Source organism: Capra hircus, chromosome 13, assembly GCF_001704415.2.
Source record: "Capra hircus breed San Clemente chromosome 13, ASM170441v1, whole genome shotgun sequence".
In the NCBI taxonomy this organism is placed as follows: Eukaryota; Metazoa; Chordata; class Mammalia; order Artiodactyla; family Bovidae; genus Capra; species Capra hircus.
In genome coordinates this window covers 81186971-81207385 of record NC_030820.1, presented here as the reverse complement: position 1 = coordinate 81207385, position 20415 = coordinate 81186971, and the positions used below count along the sequence as shown (strand labels likewise).

General features: G+C 50.9%; 1 protein-coding gene across 1 annotated transcript; it reads right to left on the bottom strand.

Annotated features, from left to right (window-relative positions):
- Nucleotides 494-13035, bottom strand: PFDN4 (prefoldin subunit 4). The gene is made up of 4 exons (XM_018058055.1): nt 12762-13035; nt 3702-3809; nt 2537-2677; nt 494-881 (listed from the first exon to the last, which is right to left on the bottom strand). Exons 1-4 carry the CDS (start codon nt 12783-12785, stop codon nt 750-752), a joined length of 405 nt encoding a protein of 134 aa, XP_017913544.1. The 5' UTR covers nt 12786-13035; the 3' UTR covers nt 494-749.

The window sequence follows — 20415 nt, the reverse complement described above, 5'->3', positions numbered from 1 at the left end:
AAAAAAGCCTTATTTTTAAATACACAGCTGCTTAACTTCCACATCATTATCAATATAAACCACAGTTAATTAGAAAGCACTAAAATAAAGTCTAAAACGTAATTAAAAAAAAAAAAGAACCTAAACCTCTCTTTCTTCTGGTTCATTTCGGCTGTTCTGCTCTATGTATGAAGCTCAACATGCCTCAACTTGTTTCTGCATCATCTGGACTCTTAAACCAATACATGTAAGAAATGTATATACTAAGATGTGATATATACTGCACATATTTAAATAAAGCATACGCATGTTTTAGTATATGACAAAGTGTCAGTGGGAAGTGAGTAAAAAGAGACAGCTACAGATGTACCATGGGATGAAAGCAGTGGTTTCATCATCTCAAAGCGGCGGCTGAAACAGACACAGACACACACCGTGATGCGAGTGACTGTTAGAATCTTCTTGTGAGTAAAAATGGCACAAATATTCTAAATGACAAATAGAAACGTGGAAGTCTGCTTAACTGATTTTAATAACATGACACGAAGCCCCTACACTTGATATAATTGTTCTGCAAAATACATAGATGAATACTGTCTTCTTTTAAAAATATAAAATAAATAAGCAAGACGTGAAAATAGGCAAGTTTCCATTAAATAAATGAAAATTTTAAAAAAAGTTTTGCTTTCCATTTCATTTGAAGAAGGGAAATTATCATTTTAAACAATATTCAAGTTTATTAAACAAATTAAAAAAATTTTATAAAATGTTTAACTTTCATCAGCTTCAAGGTTTATGTTACTCCCAAATTTTGCATATAACTGAACTTTCAAATCTGCTAACACCCGCTGAATTGATTCCACTCTGGATTCTAAGGCGTCAATTTCTTCTTGCAAATTTTTCTGCCCAAAAAAAAAAAAAAATTAGTTTAAATTGATTCTATTCAATTGGATGATTTCTGAGCATCTGTGGATGAAGTAACATCTGGGAAGAATTTTAGGTCAAACGCTTCCTGAACTTGGACATGCAGCTAAATGATACTGATGATACTAAATGATAATGATTAAATCTAAACCAGAAGTCCGGTTGTGGGCATGATCTGTATTTGCTTATTACAGAATAAGCCAGGCTCTCCTCAGTTCTTGCTGACTTGAAAGAACAGAGTAAAATAAAATGAATGATCATATCCCAATAAAGAAAGAATGATATAGAAATATTTTAGGTAAACAGTTTACCATGGGCCTGCCTTCTGACACAGCCTCTTTCAACTTCACAAAAATAACTATGGAGCTAGAGGAAAGGATAAAAATCCACATCCCACTGATAATTACGAGTAACCACTCGTCAGAATCCGGCAGGTCCCCTAACCACGAGGCCCCTGGAGTCAGACTCCGAAAGACCCGCAATGAGAGTCTCATTTGTGACAGAGGAGCTCCGCCACACAAAATGCACAGACGTCAGAAATCCCTCCCTGGCCAGGGGCACAGGGGCTTTTCCTAAATGTGACAAAGAAAAAACGGAATCACACAAAGAGCACAGGCGCCCGCCAACCTCTGGAAAAGACGAATGTCTAGCAGCAGCATTGTTAGCCTGTTAGACACCTGGCCAGCGGTTCTCAAAGGGGGGCCCCAGGTCACCTGGACACTCGCTAGGTCACCGGGGCGCCACTCCAGGCCTCGCGAATAAGGAATTCTTGGCGCTGGACTCAATAACCTGAATTTGTAACAAGCCCAAATGTTGTCAATGAATCCATACTCTGACCCAGTAATTACACTTCTCTGATTATTTCCTTAAAGAAACTTCCTAAAGGTGAACATAGATTTAATAAGAATGTTCACCACAATATTCCTACAGAAAAATAGTGAAAACAAATTAATGTAAGGAGAGGACAGTGAGCTGAATCAAAGTCCTCTAACACGACATCAAACAGTCATCAAAAGTGATGCTTTTAACACACATGTGGCCCCAACAGGCTCCCGGGGAAGACCTACTGGATAAATGAACATTGAGTGGAACAATGAGATACTCCCACTAGGATGCTACCGGACCAAAATGTGAAGCGAAAACACGCAGAGGAAGAGAGCATAAAAGAAGCACGTGCAACTGCTGGTCCTGGGTGAGGAGCTCCGGGGTCACGAGCGATCAAAGCACGTGCAACTGCTGGTCCTGGGTGAGGAGCTCCGGGGTCACGAGCGATCGTCTTTCCCTGATGCATGATAGTCTGTATTTTCTGGAAACTGTTAACTTAGGCCACAGCTTCTGGGCTCAAAAGAGCATTCCCTTTGTCACTCTGAGTGAGTCCCACAACCTCTCTAAGACTCTATTCTTCTTCAGCTCTAAACTGGGATTCCCACAGATATGCCACAGAGTCATCCTTGAGATTAAACAAAATCACGTTTACCAGCATTCAGAGAAGGCCTCGGACACTGGAAGGGTCCATGAAATGTGAGCTAGCATTCCTTATTTCCCTACACCTGTAATTACACATTCTTTATAATGACATAAAGCCCTAATTTAAGAGTTAAACTCCACCCTCCAGGGAGAGACTTCAACATACCTTGGCTTCTTCTAACATTTCTTGTGTTTCTTCTTGAGAATGACTAATGAAAACATCGCCAATCTGATAAGGGATCATTAAGCAGTCGTCATCTGCAAGCATGATGTCCTCACAGGCGTCTTCTAAATTCTGGAGTTGTTTCTGTGTATCAGAAGTGAATAGCAATGAAAAATGCATTCAGAATTACCTGATGGGGGTAAAACACACTTGTCATCTGGGACACCCACACTCTAAGAGACCCTTTCACAAAGGAATTATCACACTAAAATAACAGTGTCTCACAATTTTTGGACGGCATTTCCCACAGAAGCACACAGGAGCACACGAACACACTGTCCTCCGGATAGCTCCAGATGGCTCCACGGCCCCTCGAGCGCACCAGGGGGTCTCCACAGCCCCTCGAGCGCACCGTGGGGGACTCCACGGCCCCTCGAGCGCACCGTGGGGGACTCCACGGCCCGTCGAGCGCACCGTGGGGGAATCCACGGCCCCTCGAGCGCACCGTGGGGGAATCCACGGCCCCTCGAGCGCCCCAGGGGGTCTCCACGGCCCCTCGAGCGCACCGTGGGGGACTCCACGGCCCCTCGAGCGCACCGTGGGGGGATCCACGCCACTCGGAAGGCCTCCTACTTTGCCTCTCACCGTGGGAATTCTGCCTTCCAATAGCAGACTAAAAACACGAACACAAACTTGCCTTTCTCAGCTCTGCTTGATGCAAGCGAATAATGACATAAATTCCCTTAATCAAAGACACTTGACCTGGCCTTCAGCCCAGGAGAGCTGCCATGAGAAGCGGGCTCTAACATGCAGGCCAAGGGTGGGCAGCGGCCCAGAGTCCCAAGGATGGCGGGGCAGAGAGCACCCTGAGGAGGGCGCAGCCGGCTCTGCATCAGCGGGGAAGCAGCAGCCCCATCACCGGCCCAGGCCTCCGCGCCAGGCTCTGGGACCTGCTCTTCGACCCTCAGCCAGAAGGCACGCCCATCAACAATCGGCCCGCACCCACCTCCCTCAACTAACACCTTCCCTCTTAAACTAACTGGAGTATATTATGTGACTCACAATGGGGAGCCCAGGACCGCTACAACCACACATGACTGAACTTAGTTATAAAAGGCTACAGCAGGAAGAGCTTTCATGGTTCTTAAATAAGACCCAGTTTCAATACCTTTTTCACGTCTATTTCTTCCTTCAGCTCTGTGATCCTACTCGTATTCCGTGCAAATTTGTTTATCTTTTGTTGATCCTCAAAAGTGACATGGACATCTTCTGCAGCCTGAGAAAACATTGAAATGTTCTGTAGAATTAATCCGAATGGAGAGATCAGAGGTTAGCTTTTAGCACAATTCTGAAACGTCTCGATAAACTGCTTGTCCTCGGAGTCCAGGACTACAACAGGTAGCGGCTGTCACAGACACAGACCCTACCAAGCTGCAGTGCCACAAGCTTAGGGTTCTTCGTGAGGCCCAGGCCCTCTCCCGATATGCTATGGAATGTCTAATCTGCAAAAACATTTCGAATATAAACAACTGAGACTAAATCCTGGATCAAGCCAGTCAACTTTTGGCCTGGAGCAGAATTTCTCAAGCTGGAACATTCTTTCATCAAGATAATCCAGGGAGCAAAAGTGATGTGCTAGCTGATTTTGGTAACTGCCTCAGACTAGTTTATTCTCTAAGAGTTAAAACTTGCTCAAGCTTATTGAGGCTATTGGAAGTCTGACCATTTCCATAATTTTTTAGAATCTATTTTTAATTGGATGATTGATACTTGCTTTACGTTGGACACCTGATGCAAAGAGCTGACTCAATGGAAAAGACCCTGATGCTGGGAAAGATTGAGGGCAAGAGAAGGGGACAGCAGAGGATGAGATGGTTCCAACAATCTCAATGGACAGGAGTCTGAGCAAATTCCGGGAGACAGTGAAGGACAGGGAAGCCTGGCGTGCTGCACTCCTGGGGTGGCAGAGTCAGACACGACTTAGTGGCTGAACAACAGCTGCCTTACGTGGCTGGGCTGCTTTCTGCTGCACACCGTGAACCAGCCACAAGTATGCAGATGTCGCCTCCCTGTGAACCTCCCTCCCACCCCGCCAGGCTGTCACAGAGCACCAGGCAGAGCTCACGCACTTAATTTTCAATCCGACTGATACACTGGCATGAGGGTCACTATGCATCTCAGTGACTACAGTCCACACACACACAGTAAAAGCTCACGTTTGCTTTAATGTAGCACTTACGTGTCTTCACTATGAGTAAGGTGTTGCTGCTGCTGCTAAGTCACTTCAGTCATGACCGACTCTGTGCGACCCCACAGATGGCAGCCCACCAGGCTCCCCCGTCCCTGGGATTCTCCAGGCAAGAACACTGGAGTGGGTTGCCATTTCCTTCTCCAATGCAGAAAAGTGAAAGGGAAGTTGCGAAGTTGCTCAGTCGTGTCCGACTCTTAGCGACCCCATGGACTGCAGCCCACCAGGCTCCTCCGTACATGGGATTTTCCATGCAAGAGTACTGGAGTGGGCTGCCACTGCCTTCTCTGTGAATAAGGTGTAATTCACTGTAAAATGAAAACACTTGAATGCCGAGTTCCAAAGTACAGCAAGGAAAGAAAAGAAAGCCTTCCTCAGCGATCAGTGAAAAGAAATAAAGGAAAACAATAGAATGGGAAAGACTAGAGATCTCTTCAAGAAAATCAGAGATACCAAGGGAACACTTCATGCAAAGATGGGCTCAATAAAGGACAGAAATGGTATGGACCTAACAGAAGCAGAAGATATTAAGAAGAGGTGGCAAGAAGACACAAAAGAACTATACAAAAAAGATCTCCATGACCCAGATAATCACGATGGTGTGATCACTCACCTAGAGCCAGACATCCTGGAATGTGAAGTCAAGTGGGCCTTAGAAAGCATCACTATGAACAAAGCTAGTGGAGGTGATGGAATTCCAGGGGAGCTATTTCAATTCCTGAAAGATGACGCTGTGAAAGTGCTACACTCAAAATGCCAGCAAATTAGGAAAACTCAGCAGTGGCCACAGGACTGGAAAAGGTCAGTTTTCATTCCAATCCCAAATAAAGGCAGCGACAAAGAATGCTCAAACTACTGCACAATTGCACTCATCTCACACGCTAGCAAAGTAATGCTCAAAATTCTCCAAGCCAGGCTTCAGCAATACGTGAACCGTGAACTTCCACATGTTCAAGCTGGTTTTAGAAAAGGCAGAGGAACCAGAGATCAAATTGCCAACATCCGCTGGATCATGGAAAAAGCAAGAGAGTTCCAGAAAAAACATCTATTTCTGCTTTATTGACTATGCCAAAGCCTCTGACTGTGTGGATCACAACAAACTGGAAAATTCTGAAAGAGATGGGAATACCAGACCACCTTACCTGCTTCCTGAGAAGTCTGTATGCAGGTCAAGAAGCAACAGTTAGAACTGGACATGGAACAACAAACTGGTTCCAAATACGGAAAAGAGTATGTCAAGGCTGTATATCGTCACCCTGCTTATGTAACTTATAGGCAGAGTACATCCTGTGAAATGCCAGGCTGGAGGAAGCACAAGCTGGAATCAAGATTGTTGGGAGAAATATCAACAACCTCAGATATGCAGATGACCCCACCCTTATGGCAGAAAGTGAAGAACTAAAGAGCCTCTTGATCAAAGTGAGAGTGGAAAAGTTGGCTTAAAGCTCAACATTCAAAAAACTAAGATCATGGCTTCTGGTCCCATCATTTCATGGCAAACAGATGGGGAAACAGTGGAAACAGTGACAGACTTTATTTTGAGGGCTCCAAAATCACTGCAGATGGTGACTGCCACCATGAAATTCAAAGACGCTTACTCCTTGGAGGAAAGTTATGAACAAAGGTCCGTCTAGTTAAGGCTATGGTTTTTCCAGTGGTCATGTATGGATGTGAGAGTTGGGCTATAAAGAAAGCTGTGTGCCGAAGAATTTATGCTTTTGAACTGTGGTGCTGGAGAAGACTCTTGAGAGTCCCCTGGACTGCAAGGAGATTCAACCAGTCAATCCTAAAGGAAATCAACCCTGAATATTCATTGGAAGGATTGTTGCTGAAGCTGAAACTCCAATACTTTGGCCACCTGATGCAAAGAACCGACTCACTGGAAAAGACCCTGATGCTGGGAAAGATTGAAGGTGGGAGGAGAAGGGGATGGGATGGCTGGATGGCATCACCAACTCAATGGACATGAGTAAACTCTGGGAGTTTGTGATGGACAGGGAGGCCTGGCGTGCTGTAGTCCATGGGGTTGCAAAGAGTCGCGACTGAGTGACTGAACTGAACTGATGTGATTCATGTGGTTAAATCGGTAAATAAAATTAGACAGCATACATGACAAAGTATGAAATCATATTAGTAATAGCTAACATTTACTAGAGAAGGGAATGGCAGCCCACTCCATTATTCTTGCCGGGGAAATCCCATGGACAGAGGAGCCTGGCGAGTCCAAGGGGTGGCAGAGTCAGACACGACTGAGCTGACTAAGCAGCTGCGTTCCCCGAGCCCTCACCACGTGCCCAGGGCTTTCTGAGTGCTTTATTGCCGCGGCCAGTCCTCCAATCAGCCCTAGCAAGCAGGATCTTTAGCACCACTATTCTACAGAAAGTGTGGCAGAGAGAGGTCGAGGGGCCCAAAGCCACACAGTGAGCAAGCGGCAGAGCTCAGTGTTGACCCCAGCCGTCTGGCTCCAGAGCGAGAGAGACCCACCAGCACTCAGAAATTAAAGGCAGAAGTGTGTGTGTGTGAGTGTGTGTTAAACATGCAACCACACATATCCAGAAGCGGCAGGAAGTCCTTGGCTTCAGAGTTTCAAAGGGGGACCATGTTTTGTTTTTTTGCTTCCTTCCCTGTTTCACTTGTCTCTTTTAATTTTAATTTTATTAAATAAAAAATGTTTTAATTTTATATTGGAGGATAGTCCAGTGATTAACGAGGGACCACATATTTTTTAAAGATTTTTATTCCTTAGAGTTTCCCCTCATTTAAAAGATAGGAACAAGGGCACATGGTTACAATTTAAAGGAGGAAACAGACTGCCTCGGCTTCAACAAGGACTACTGTGGGCTCTGTTTCCAGTAACGGTTCACAATTACCACACCACACCCTGTCTTTCCACCTGGTCTCTTATGACCAGTGACTTTTATTTCTTTCATTTGACAGGCAACCTGTTGTCTCAAGCAGTAGGGAGCTTAGCGGTCAGAACAGACACGCAGACTCCTAGGACTCGGCCCTCCCCTGACCCAGGCTCCCATCGCCCAATAAACATGCATCAGCCTCCTCAGAGACCCAGTAGATATCTTGGAAAAAAGTTCTTTACAATGGGATATACATATTGCTTTGAATGTTCAACCTGGTGCGTAACTCTTATGAATACGGAAGCTGGGCAACACTGAGCTACACAACATAGAAGCTAAAGCGAAGTCCACACACAGATATGCTGGCATTCAAGCCATCTCCCCGCACAGGAAGTCTCAACTCCCTACCATCTATACAGTTAGACAGCCAGAGGGAGTCTGCTGTGTGACGCAGGGAGCTCACCCCCGGGGCTCTGTGACAACCTGGAGTGGTGGGATGGGATGGGGTGGGAAGGGGGAAGGAGGTTTCAAGCGGGAGGGGACATGTGTATACCTGTGGGTGATTCATGTTGATGTATTGCAGAAACCATCACAATACTGTAAAGAAACTATCTTCCAATTAAAAATAAATAAATTTAAATTAAAAAAAAACAAGTTTCAACTCTCTGAGCCAACAGGGAACAGAGAATTCTAGAGTCCCCGCTCCTGCTGAATGTAAACACTGAGTCTTTAAAAGGGTGAAGATGTATTTACAGATCACCTATCATGGGCAGGCTTTCACAGGCTAATCCCCGGGAAACCCCGCACAGGGTTCGCCTGAACACAGCTGAGGCTTAACACAGTTTCTGAGGCTGCATCTGAAGCAGGTTCAGTCAGACTCATCGACGAGGGCTTTCTAAAAAGCTGCAGAGTCTGGCCACCCGCCTTCTATCTTTCCAAAGCAGGTGGTTCCTGCTGTAGCCTCAGCGAGCAGCAGCCCCCAGCACACCGGACCCCAGCGTTCACTTCTGTAACAGTGGTTTTCTCCAGGGGTTAAGGGCTGAAGCCGGGGTGTGAGGCCAACACCCACTGCCTAACCCGCGGTGGAAAGAGGCAAGTCAGCACCTTCCCTGACTGCAGCTTCTGTTTTCATCTCACTGATCTAGACCACTCCTCTGCCGCTGGAGGCCCCATTTCCGCAGGGAGGGAGGAATTCTAAACCGGGAGTGCAGGCTGCGAGGTGTCCATCTGCTCCCCGACTCTGCGTATGACACGCGGTGTGACGTGCGCATTCTTCTGGAAGGGTCTTCGGGGCTTTCATCTGTTCTTACAGGGACCCACGCCCCGAAAGGTCAGGAGAAAAGCCAGATGTAGTTACTACCGTTCACGAAGCCAAAATCACTCGAGGAGGAAGCAGACTTTCCTAGTACTGGAGGCAGCACAGACTGGTGGCAACAGTAGCAGTGACTTCAAGCCCAAGCAGACGCAAACCCCGGGCGACTTTTTCAGCTCTCTGGAGCCACCTCAGGTTCGTCATCTGTGAAACGGGGAAGCTATTCCCACCTTCCAGAAGAGCCAGAACCAAGCAGAGGGAATGGGGATGGAGTCACCTTCCCGTAAACGACAGCTAAGGGATTTTCTGAATAATGTTTGCCAAAAATCATTACAAAGAACAGACCCAGATCTAGGCAATCCTGCTAGGCCTAAGAGAAATGTGACCGCTCACGACTTCAGGTGAGAATTAACCACCCGCAGTAGGGCTGCACCCCTGCTGGGAGCATCAGCCTCGCCCGGGGCCCCAGGAGGAAGGGCCCATCCTCAGTCGCGTTCGCCCTGAGTCTGGGACCCACAGCTGGGCCCCTAGGGTTCCAAAAGTCCTATAGGGAAACTCTGGCTAATTTTAATCTGCTTTAGTTTTTGTTTATTAAAGGTTACCTACCCAGTTTTTACAATACAAAATTTTGCATTTTTTTTCATCTTTCATATGAACAGGCATTCATTAATTTAGCATTTCCTAAACGCAAGGAGGGCTTCCCTGGAGCCTCAGTGGTAAAGAATCCACCTGCCAATGCAGGAGGCCTGGGTTCCATCCCTGGATCAGGAAGATCCCCTGGAGTAGGAAATGGCCACCGGCTCCAGCATTCTTGCCTGGGAAATCCCATGGACAGAGGAGCCTGGCAGGCTACAGTCCACGGGGTCTCAGAGACGAACATAGCTTAGCAACAGGGTAATGTGAGTCCCCTCTCATGAGCACTGGCAAGCTTCCATCCTACTACAGGAACTAGGTGAGAAGTAAGACTTTCTGCTAGATAGCCATACGTGTGATAGTGAAAGCAGAATAGTTCAAGGGGTGGGAGTGTTGGAGGGCTGCTTTGAAATGTCAACGGTGGCTTCTCTGAGGAGACATTTGTCCTCAAGATGTATAAACAAAAATCAGACTGCAGTCCCCACCCAGGCCAAGAACCAGGTCTGAGAAAGGAGAACTTTGGAGATGTTAGACTGAATCGTCATCTCAACTTCTCACCATAAATAGTCACGACCCAGTGGATGTTACAATACTCAGTGTAAAGCACTCCAGACTGCAAGGAGCTCTTCTTAAACTCCGAGGGCTGTCCTACGATACTTTGCTCTCACCCATGTGGCAGGCATCTGTCTTCTCTGAGAGTCAGCAGAGAGGAAGACGCACATGTTGCTAACCTGTTAGAAACTGTCCGCAGTGCCAGATACACCCACAGGAAGATGCTGCACCTGTGAGAGCCTTCCTGAGATAAAGAGCCTTGTGTCTGGGCCGTCACCTTCCCCTCCAAGAGCCCTCTGCCATCACAGTTCAGCCTGCTCCCGCCCAATTCCCTCCCTCCTGGCCATCTTTTCACTGAATGCACCCAGGCCTCGACAGGAGGCACTCCCAACCTCCTCTTGCCCTCCTCATGGAATCCGACAGACCACATCTTCTCAAGAAAGCCTTCTCTGACCTCAAGACAGACGTATTCCAGCCCTCATTTCACAAGCCCCTTTCTTTCATAGTCCTGCTCAGAGTTGCAAATTCAACAGCTTTCTGTGTGACTGCTGATTAACACCTGCCTCTCCGCAAGGGTGTCATTCTACAAAGCTACAGGGAAAAGGAGATAAAACATCATTGCTAGGCCTTCCCACGTGGCTCACTGGTAAAGAATCCGCCTGCCAACGCAAGAGACACAGGCTTGATCCCTGGTCCAGGAAGATCCCACACGCCTCGAAGCAACAAGGCCCGTTTGCCACAACTTCTGGGCCTGTGCTCTGGGGCCCAGGAGCCAGAGCCACTGAGACCAGGTGTCGCACCTACTAAAGCCCCAACATTGTAGAGTTCACTTTCCGCAACAAGAAAAAGGCCACGGCAACGAGAAACCCCTGCCCTGCCATAGAGAGTAGCCCTGTTCTCTGCAACTAGAGAAAAGCCCGCTACCGCAACAAAGCCCCCACAGCCAACTGAGAAAAGAAACGTCATTACTGCTCATCAGCCTTATCTCCCTCACCAGAACAGAAAGCCGGCCACTGACCACACTCAGAAAGTCTACTGAATGAATGAAAGGGAAGCGCTGTTCATCAGAACTTCTGCGATCAAGCCCAGGGTTCAAATCACCCTTTGACCATTTCCTCGACATTTGCTTACTTTTTTCTGTACCTGTTTCTACATCTGTCAAGAGGGGGAACCACAACTACTATCTTCCGTGGAGTTAAAGGTCATCCGAGACAGAGGGCTCCATACAGACAGGAAACAGGCCAGATGAATCCCGATCAGTTTCTCAATCACCAAGGCCCTAAACTCTCCTCTCGAGCCCAAAAAGAATTTGTGGAGGACAGACCAGTAGAACGAGCGACTCGTCTTGGTTTGCCTGGAGCTGTCCCGGTTTCAGTAACCCCTCCGACTCGGGCAACCCTGAACGGACTGGTCACCCTAACCCCAAGAGCAGGTGGCTAAAGGCTGTGAGGCGGTGCGGAGCCGAAAGCACACTACCACGCGGTCTCAGAAGTGGACTGAAGGAACCAGGCGAAAGCTACGGAGCCAGTGCCTTCAGCCAGCGACTCGCATCAGACACCATGGAAGTTAAACGCACGGCCTCTGGAGGCTGAACGTCCGTGTTTATTTATTTCAACCCTAACCTTGCCTCTGTGGCTCAGGTTCTTCCCTTGCAAAATAAAAATAAACGCAGCATGACCCTGAAAGGAACAGCAGATTAACACAGGGTGCGGAATGTGCGCAGACCGGCGCACAGCACAGCCTCCGGGCAGCAGATGCTCTCTGCCCTGCCCGTCTCCGTGTCCGTTCCCTTCTGCGCGGGTAGCAAGCATCGGTAGACTTGCCGAGCGATAAGCCCTGCACAGGCGCTTTGCTTGCTTAGTAGGATAAAAGGTGGGCTTTGGGGAAAGACACAATTAAACCTGGGTGTGCACACGGGTTCTGCTTATTAGCTGAGTCACCGGGAAGCCGCTCACGGCTCTGTTTCTCCGTCTGTCCCCGGCTAGACTGGAGGGAGCGGAGCGCACATGCGGGCGGCCGGGCCTGCGGGGCGCGGGGCGAGGACGGGCGCCAGGGCTGCGGGCTCCGGCCCTGCGCGCCGACCAGCCCTGGGCCTCGGCTCCCGGGGCGACGGCTCCCGGGGCGACGGCGGGCGCCGGCGGCCCCGCGTGAAGCCGCGAGGCGTGAAGCCGCGAGGGCTGGCTGCACGCCGGCCGCAGTCGGCCCCTCCGGCCACAGCCCGAGGCGGGGCCCCGGCCTCTCCAGGGCCCTCGGCGCCGCCGGGCGGACCCTGCTCCTCCAGGGCGGGCGCCCGGGCCTGGGGACCCCGCGGCGCCGGGAGCCGCCCCGGCCGCCGAGCGCCCAACCCGGCCCCGGCCGCTCGGCCGCTCGGCCGCTCGCCCGCCCGCCGAGCCCTGGCGCCCCGACCTCCCCCGGCCCGGCCGCCCGCCCGCCCGCCTACCCGGCCCCCGGCCCCGGCCGCCCGCCCGCCGAGCCCCGCGCCCCGGCCGCCCCGACCTCCCCCGGCCCCGGCCGCCCGCCCGCCCGCCTACCCGGCCCCCGGCCCCGGCCGCCCGCCCGCCCGCCGAGCCCCGCGCCCCGGCCGCCCCGGCCCCGGGTCCCCGGCCCCGGCCGCCCGCCGAGCCCCCTCACCGCCTTCTTCATGGTGGCCGCCATCTTGGGACTGCGCTACGGCGCGAGGCGGGGACGGCGGCCGAGCGCACCCGCGGCCCCGCGCCCGCTCTCGCTCGCCCTCGGCCCGGACCCGCGGCGGACGCAGTGCCGGCTCCACATCCCCCCGACCAGGCCTCCGGCTGCTCGCGCCCGGGCTCGGGGGGACCTGCAGCCGGGAAGGACTTGGTACGCGCCAATTAAAGGGGCAGGCACGCCTGTGGGCCGACAGAAACCGCGGGCGGCGCGGCTGCGGCGCGGGCGGCGGGCAGCAGGGGGCGCCGGGCGCGGGCCCCGGAGAGCGGCCTCCAGACGCGCGGAGCCGCCTCCCAGGCGAGCGCCGGGCTAGGCGCGGGGAGGGGCCTGCCCTGCCGGGAGTCATTCATTCTTCGATTACTGTATATGTGCACACGTGCGCCTCTCGACTCTTCAATGTCCTTTTTTTTTTGGGGGGGGGGGGGAGTCTTTACACTCTCAGAAGTCGTTGACGACCCCAGAGAACTTCTGTTCTATATTCATCGATACTTATCACATTAGAAATTAAAGCAGAATTTTTGAATGTACTTGTTAATTTAAAATAATAAAACATCCCTTCCATATTTATCATAAGCAACACTTTAAAAGAACCATATTTTCCAAGAGAAAAAGGAATATTAAGAAGGCATAGATATACATTCTTGCAAATCTCTTTAAGGGCACTTCCTGGCAATGTGTTGTTTAATTGACACAGATGAAGAAAACCTGATCTCACACAGATATGAAGTTAGAAAAAGGAGGCCCTCGGAGAGCCCCTGAAAAAAATCTCAGGGACAATTTTGAGAATTGCTCTGGACAAGCGTCATTTCCCATAGCCCCAGTTTCCTCTTTGGGACATGGGGATTTGGGCTAAGTTGCTTCAGTCGTGTCCAGCTCTTTGCAACCCCATGGACTGTAGCCGCCAGGCTCCTCTGTCCGCGGAATTCTCCAGGCAAGAACACTGGAGCGGGCTGCCATGCCCTCCTCCAGGGGGAGAAGGGGACAAGGATGCCCGAGAGCACCTCTGCTGCCCCGGCACAGCACTCAGCCCCACGTGGCCCTGCCGGTCGCGGCCCCAGCTGCGGATCTCCCAGGTCGACCCCGTGCACAGCGCACATGCGCTCAGTACATATTTGTCGAATGAAGCATTTGTTTTTCCAGTGTTAAATCTCTTCACAGGATGCGCCCTGTACTGGACTCTCCGTCAATGGCACTCATTCATTTAAAAGTTCGTTAACTAGCAGCACTTAAAGGTGCTCCGTCCGGAACCAGTGGAGGGGGAGAGAAAAGAGCCAAGCGCAGGGTCAGGGCTTCCCTGGTGGCCCAGTGGTTAGGACTTTGCCTTCCAGAGCCAGAGGCTCGGGGCTTGATCCCTGGTCCAGCAGCTAAAATCCCACATGCCTCAAACCAAAACATAAAACAGAAGCAATATTGTAACACATCCAATAAAGACTTTAAAAATGGTCCACCTCAAAAAAGAAAGCAAGGCCATCCCAGACGGCGGTGCACAAAGGGCGGAACGAGTGCCGGGCCGAGACAGAGAAGAGCAGGAACAATGGTCAGAAGGGGCTCTCTGGAGGTGGCCGTTGAGAGACAGGAGAAGATGGAAACTGACTTCATTTTCTTGGGCTCCAAAATCATTGCGGGCAGTGACTGCAGCCGTGAAATTAAGACGCCTGCGCCTTGGAAGAAAAGCTATGACAAACCTAAACACCATATTAAAAAGCAGAGACATCACTTTGCCAACAAAGGTCCATATAGTCAGAGCTATGGTTTTTCCAGTGGTCATATACAGATATGAGAGTTGGGCCATAAAGAAGACTGAGCTCCAAAGAGTTGATGCTTTTGAACCGGGATGTTAGAGAAGACTCTTGTGAGTCCCTTGCACTGCAGGGAGACCAAACCAGTCAGTCTTACAGGAAATCAACTCTGAATATTCATTGGAAGGATTCATGCTGAGGCTCCAATACTTTGGCCACCTGATGCAAAGAACTGACTCACTGGAGAAGACTGTGATGGTGGGAAAGACTGAAGGCAGAAGAAGAAGGGGACAACAGAGGATGAGATGGTTGGATGGCACCACTGACTCAGTGGACATGAGTTGCGGGGAGACGGTGATGGACAGGGAGGCCTGGCGTGCTGCAGTCCATGGGGTGGCAAAGAATCGGACACAACTGAATGAGTGAACAGCATTGAGAATGGGAAGCATTTACTTGCGGGGGAGGGGGGGCGGGGGCGGGGGGGCGGGGGGGCGGGGTGGGGGGGAGGGGCAGGGGGGCAGTCTCTCATGGAGGAACGGAATGCCTGAGCTAGATCAGCAGCTCAGAGTCACCCTCTTCTTATGTTCTGCTGCTGCTGCTGAGTCGCTTCAGTCATGACCGACTCTGTGCGACCCCATAGATGGCAGCCCACCAGGCTCCCCCGTCCCTGGGATTCTCCAGGCAAGAACAATGGAGCGGGTTGCCATTTCCTTCTCCAATGCATGAAAGTGAAAAGTGAAAGGGAAATCGCTCAGTCGTGTCCAACTCTTAGCGACCCCATGGACTGCAGCCCACCAGGCTCCTACGCCCATGGGATTTTCCAGGCAAGAGTGCTGGAGTGGGGTGCCATTGCCTTCTCCGTGTTCAGGCCTCTGTAATAAAATGCACCAGACTGGGCGGCTTATAAACAATAGGAAGCTGTCTCACCACTCTGGAGGCTGGAAGTCTGCGAGCAGGACACCAGCGTGCTCCGCTGAGGGCCGCCCTCCGGGTTCACAGCCAGCACCTCCTCCGTGTCCCCCCAGGGAGGAAGGGGGCGGGAACGCACCGGTGTCTCTTACAGGAGCGCTGAGCCCCTCCACAGAGGCTCTGCCCTCCTGAGGGCTGCGCCCCCAAAGACCCCGCCTCTTGGCACGTCACAAGGAGCCCTAGGATTTCAAGGCATGAATTTGGGGGGTGGTGGGCCCCAAACATTCAGACAGAAGCAGAAGTCATGGCTCCCAGCCAGATGTTCCGTCAGTCCCTGACCTTTGCGGCGTGGCAGAGTCGTCCTCCTGGGTCCCTTCACCCTCCTGCCCTCTACCCGGGCGTCCCTTTCCCATAATGTCTCTTGCTTTGTCAGCTCGTGTGTCTCCTCGGACACTTCTTTTCCAAGCGTTAGACAAGAGCCCACTTTCGGGCTGTGGAAGAGGGCCCCCTTCCTGCAACAGTTGCACCCTCAGGTATCAAGTCTTCATCCGGGAGGTGCAAAGGCAGAGGAAAGGGGTCGCAGGCAGCTCTGTGCTCCGGCCTCCTCTGACTCACTGTCCTGCGCTTTCTCATTCTCCATCTTGCCTTCTCTCGCTCTCAAGGAGAGATGTATTTCCCAGACTCTCCCAGTCCCCTTTCTTTATGTCTGTCTTACACCCACTTTGGGCTTCCCTGGTGGCTCAGACAGTAAAGAATCTGCCTGCAATGCAGGAGACCAGGGTTCGATCCCTGGGTCAGGAAGATCCCCTGGAGAAGGGAATGGCAACCCACTCCAGTATTCTTGCCTGGAGAATCCCATGGACAGAGGAGCCTGCCAGGATACAGGCCATGGGGTCGCAAAGAGTCAGACATGACTGAGCGATTTTCACTACACCCACTTCAATCACTGGCCAAAAGCAACAGGATTAATGATTACCTTAAACAGTGATGACTAATTCCTTGAGGCTGGAAATGTGGCTAGCCCGGACTTCTGAACACTACAAAGAGGAGGAAGGGAGCGTTGTTGGGTCAGCAGCCAACAGTCATCAGCCATCAGCTGGGGCTGTTCAGAGAGCCAAGGCAGACAGGGGTTGGACGGGGTCTCAAGGCTTGGGAGAGTGTCATTTAACCTGGATGGACGGGCAGCGGGCAGGCCCCCAACCTTGGTGCTGAACGGGCCGCCTCTGGTTCAGCGGTCTCTCTCCTTCCATTTCTCACCACCCCTTCCCCCTCAGCTCCCCATTATACTCCTTTATACTGAGTATTTCCTGCCTCTGCTTCTGTTTTTTTTTTTCCCTCCAGCTTGAGACTGACCCTATCTAGTTGGACCCACAAAAGAAGGAAACCTGGGGTCCAAATGGGGACAATCAGAGACCGTAGATCAGGAAGGAAAACCCCCATAAGCTCTTGAAAACACTGTCCCCGGTGGATGAAGGAACACATCCGCTTACACGGAACTGAAAACTGGCCGCCCAGTGACCGGATGCAAGATAAGCTTTGTTTGGGGTTCTGTTTTCACCCATACAGTATTTTTTTTTAAATTGAACCAACATTTGAAACATTGCACTCGACAATATTCCAGTTTTTACAGAAACAGATTCACAGACTCAGAGAACTAACATGGTTAGTGGAAGAAGGATGAGAGGAAGAGTGCGGGGTGCGCTCCGCAGAAAGAGAAAGGCAGTGGAACTTCCCTCAGCAACGCCGAGGGGTCCGGAGGGGAGGTGAGCCTGCTGTCCGCCAACCCAGCTCCTCGCGAGCAAGAGACAATCAGACGCGACAGGGGTTCAGTCTGAGCCCTTCCGCTTTCTTGCCACAAACTCTTGGCTTATATAGGCAAACAAGGGAGTTCTGCGAGGGACCTCCCATAGTTGCACCAATCACGTTAAAGGTCAAATTATAATATGCACATAAGGTCAAGTCGTCATGAGCTTAATAGGAGTCTATGGTAATCACGTACTGTCCACGTGTACGAACGTCAAGAGAGCCAATCAAAAACTTTAACATAGGCCATGCCCCTATCTCTTCCGCCAGATGCCATCTTGGCTTCCAACCGCAAAAGCTAGCCCCGTTTTTTTTTAAGCTTTCCCTCCTAGGGCCCCACAGAAGAGGTAGGTAGGCGTTTGGGATGGACAGGGACACGGCTAGATTTAAAATGGATAGCCAGCAAGGCCCTGCTGAGGCAGGAGGTAGATGGGCCCCGGGTAAAGCGGTTGGAGCTTCACTCCCTGTGGGCTGCAATGCCGAGATAAGAACAGCGGGACAGGGGAGGGAGGCGGCCTGCCGAGACCACGTATTTCCCCTTCCGCGGGTCAGGAGACCTGGCCCCCCAACACATACGCGCAGAGAAGCTCCTCGGAGGCCAAGGGGAGCCAGTCCACGGATGTTCTCTACCCATACGCTGTTCAGTAAAATCCATCTTGGCTGAGAGGTGCGTGCGCACAGGTGGGAGGATCCCGAGATGTACCAAACGCGGACTGGGAACCGGGCGAACCAAGATGACAGGCCGAAGGAACCCCGGAAGAAGCGCCCCGGGAAAGGGACTCAGACCGCCGCGAGGGCGTGGCTCGGGGACGCCCCTGCGTCTGTCCACACGGACGGTACTGTCTTTCCTCCTAATACATACTTGACTTGCTTCTCTGCTTTCCGTCTCTGTAGACATTCTTCTCTGCAAAGCCGAATGGCCAGGGCCCTCATCACTGACCACTGGTCTAGGAACTGGTGCCTTCACCGCGGCCACCAGCCTCCATCTCTGGCTGGGGACCCAAACCCCGCTCCAAGCCACTGTGGGCCGAGGCCACCCGATCACCGCTGCAGCGCAGAGAACTCTTCTGGGTACTATGTAACAACCTGAACGGAAAAAGAATTGGAAAAGAAGAGATGAGTGAACTTAATCACTTTGCGGTACACCTAAATGATCACAATAATGTTAGCTTGCTGTATTCTATGTAAATAAAAAGTTAAAATAATAATAATCGTAGAGCTTTTATTTTGCTCTTGCTGGTAAAAGCAGACTCCTGGTGACCCTCAGCCTCCATTCCTGCGTGCTGGCCACTGCTGGTTCTGATCCGACGCGGACCCTTTAGCTCACAGGCCTTGTCCAGGGCACCCGCAGACCCCTGCCTGCCTCGTCTGTGTGGATACCTGTCAGGCCCTCCAGGTAGACGACCTTCGCCACCCCCAGGCTTCAGTTCTAGCAGATGTAAATGAAGGGTCTGTGTGTGCCTTTGTTTGCACCCCGTCTGGTGCTAGATGCTATGGCAACAAGAAAGAAGAATCCGACCAGGCGCTTTGCTTCATGGAGCCTACAGCTTGGCACACACAGAGCTCCCCAGCCAGGGCGCCTGGGGCTCAGCCCTGAGACCATGCGAGAGGTCCTGGTGAGGAAGAGGCTGTGTCTGGCTGGAGTCACCAGGGAAGCCTCTAGAACTGATCGAGACGGGCAGGTGGTGGGCAGGGGGGCTACAGCCCTGAACAAATAAACACCATTCCTTCTGCTTATGCAGCTCGAAGTGAAAGAGTTAAAGTGTTAGTCGCTCAGTGGCGTCCAACTCTTTGTGACCCCACGGACTGTAGCCCGCCAGGCTCCTCTGTCCACGGGATTCTCCAGTCAAGAACACTGGAGTGGGTTGCCATTCCCTTCTCCAGGGGATCTTCCTGACCCAGGGATCAAACCCAGGTCTCAGCTAGTAATGGGAGACAGACCATGTTCAAAATATATTAATACCTTATACAGTATGTTCAGTTCAGTTCAGTTCAGTCGCTCAGTCGTGTCCAACTCTTTGCGACCCCATGAATCGCAGCACGCCAGGCCTCCCTGTCCATCACCATCTCCCGGAGTTCACTCAGACTCATGTCCATTGAGTCCGTGATGCCATCCAGCCATCTCATCCTCTGTCGTCCCCTTCACCTCCTGCCCCCAATCCCTCCCAGCATCAGAGTCTTTTCCAATGAGTCAACTCTTCACATGAGGTGGCCAAAGTACTGGACTTTCAGCTTCAGCATCAGTCGTTCCAAAGAAATCCCAGGGCTGATCTCCTTCAGAATGGACTGGTTGGATCTCCTTGCAGTCCAAGGGACTCTCAAGAGTCTTCTCTAACACCACAGTTCAAAAGCATCAATTCTTCGGCGCTCAGCCTTCTTCACAGTCCACCTCTCACATCCATACATGACCACAGGAAAAACCATAGCCTTGACTAGACGGACCTTAGTCGGCAAAGTAATGTCTCTGCTTTTGAATATGCTATCTAGGTTGGTCATAACTTTTCTTCCAAGGAGTAAGCATCTTTTAATTTCATGGCTGCAGTCACCATCTGCAGTGATTTTGGAGCCCAAAAAATAAAGTCTGACACTGTTTCCACTGTTTCCCCATCTATTTCCCATGAAGTGATGGGACCAGATGCCATGATCTTAGTTTTCTGAATGTTGAGCTTTAAGCCAACTTTTTCACTCTCCTCTTTCACTTTCATCAAGAGGCTCTTTAGTTCCTCTTCACTTTCTGCCATAAGGGTGGTGTCATCTGCATATCTGAGGTGATTGGTATTTCTCCCGGCAATCTTGATTCCAGCTTGTGTTTCTTCCAGTCCAGCATTTCTCATGATGTTTTCTGCATATAAGTTAAATAAGCAGGGTGACAATATACAGCTTTGACGTACTCCTTTTCCTATTTGGAACCAGTCTGTTGTTCCATGTCCAGTTCTAACTGTTGCTTCCTGACCTGCATATAGGTTTCTCAAGAGGCAGGTTAGGTGGTCTGGTATTCCCATCTCTTTCAGAATTTTCCACAGTTTATTGTGATCCACACAGTCAAAGGCTTTGGCATAGTCAATAAAGCAGAAAGAGATGTTTTTCTGGAACTCTCTTGCTTTGTCCATGATCCAGCTGATGTTGGCAATTTGATCTCTGGTTCCTCT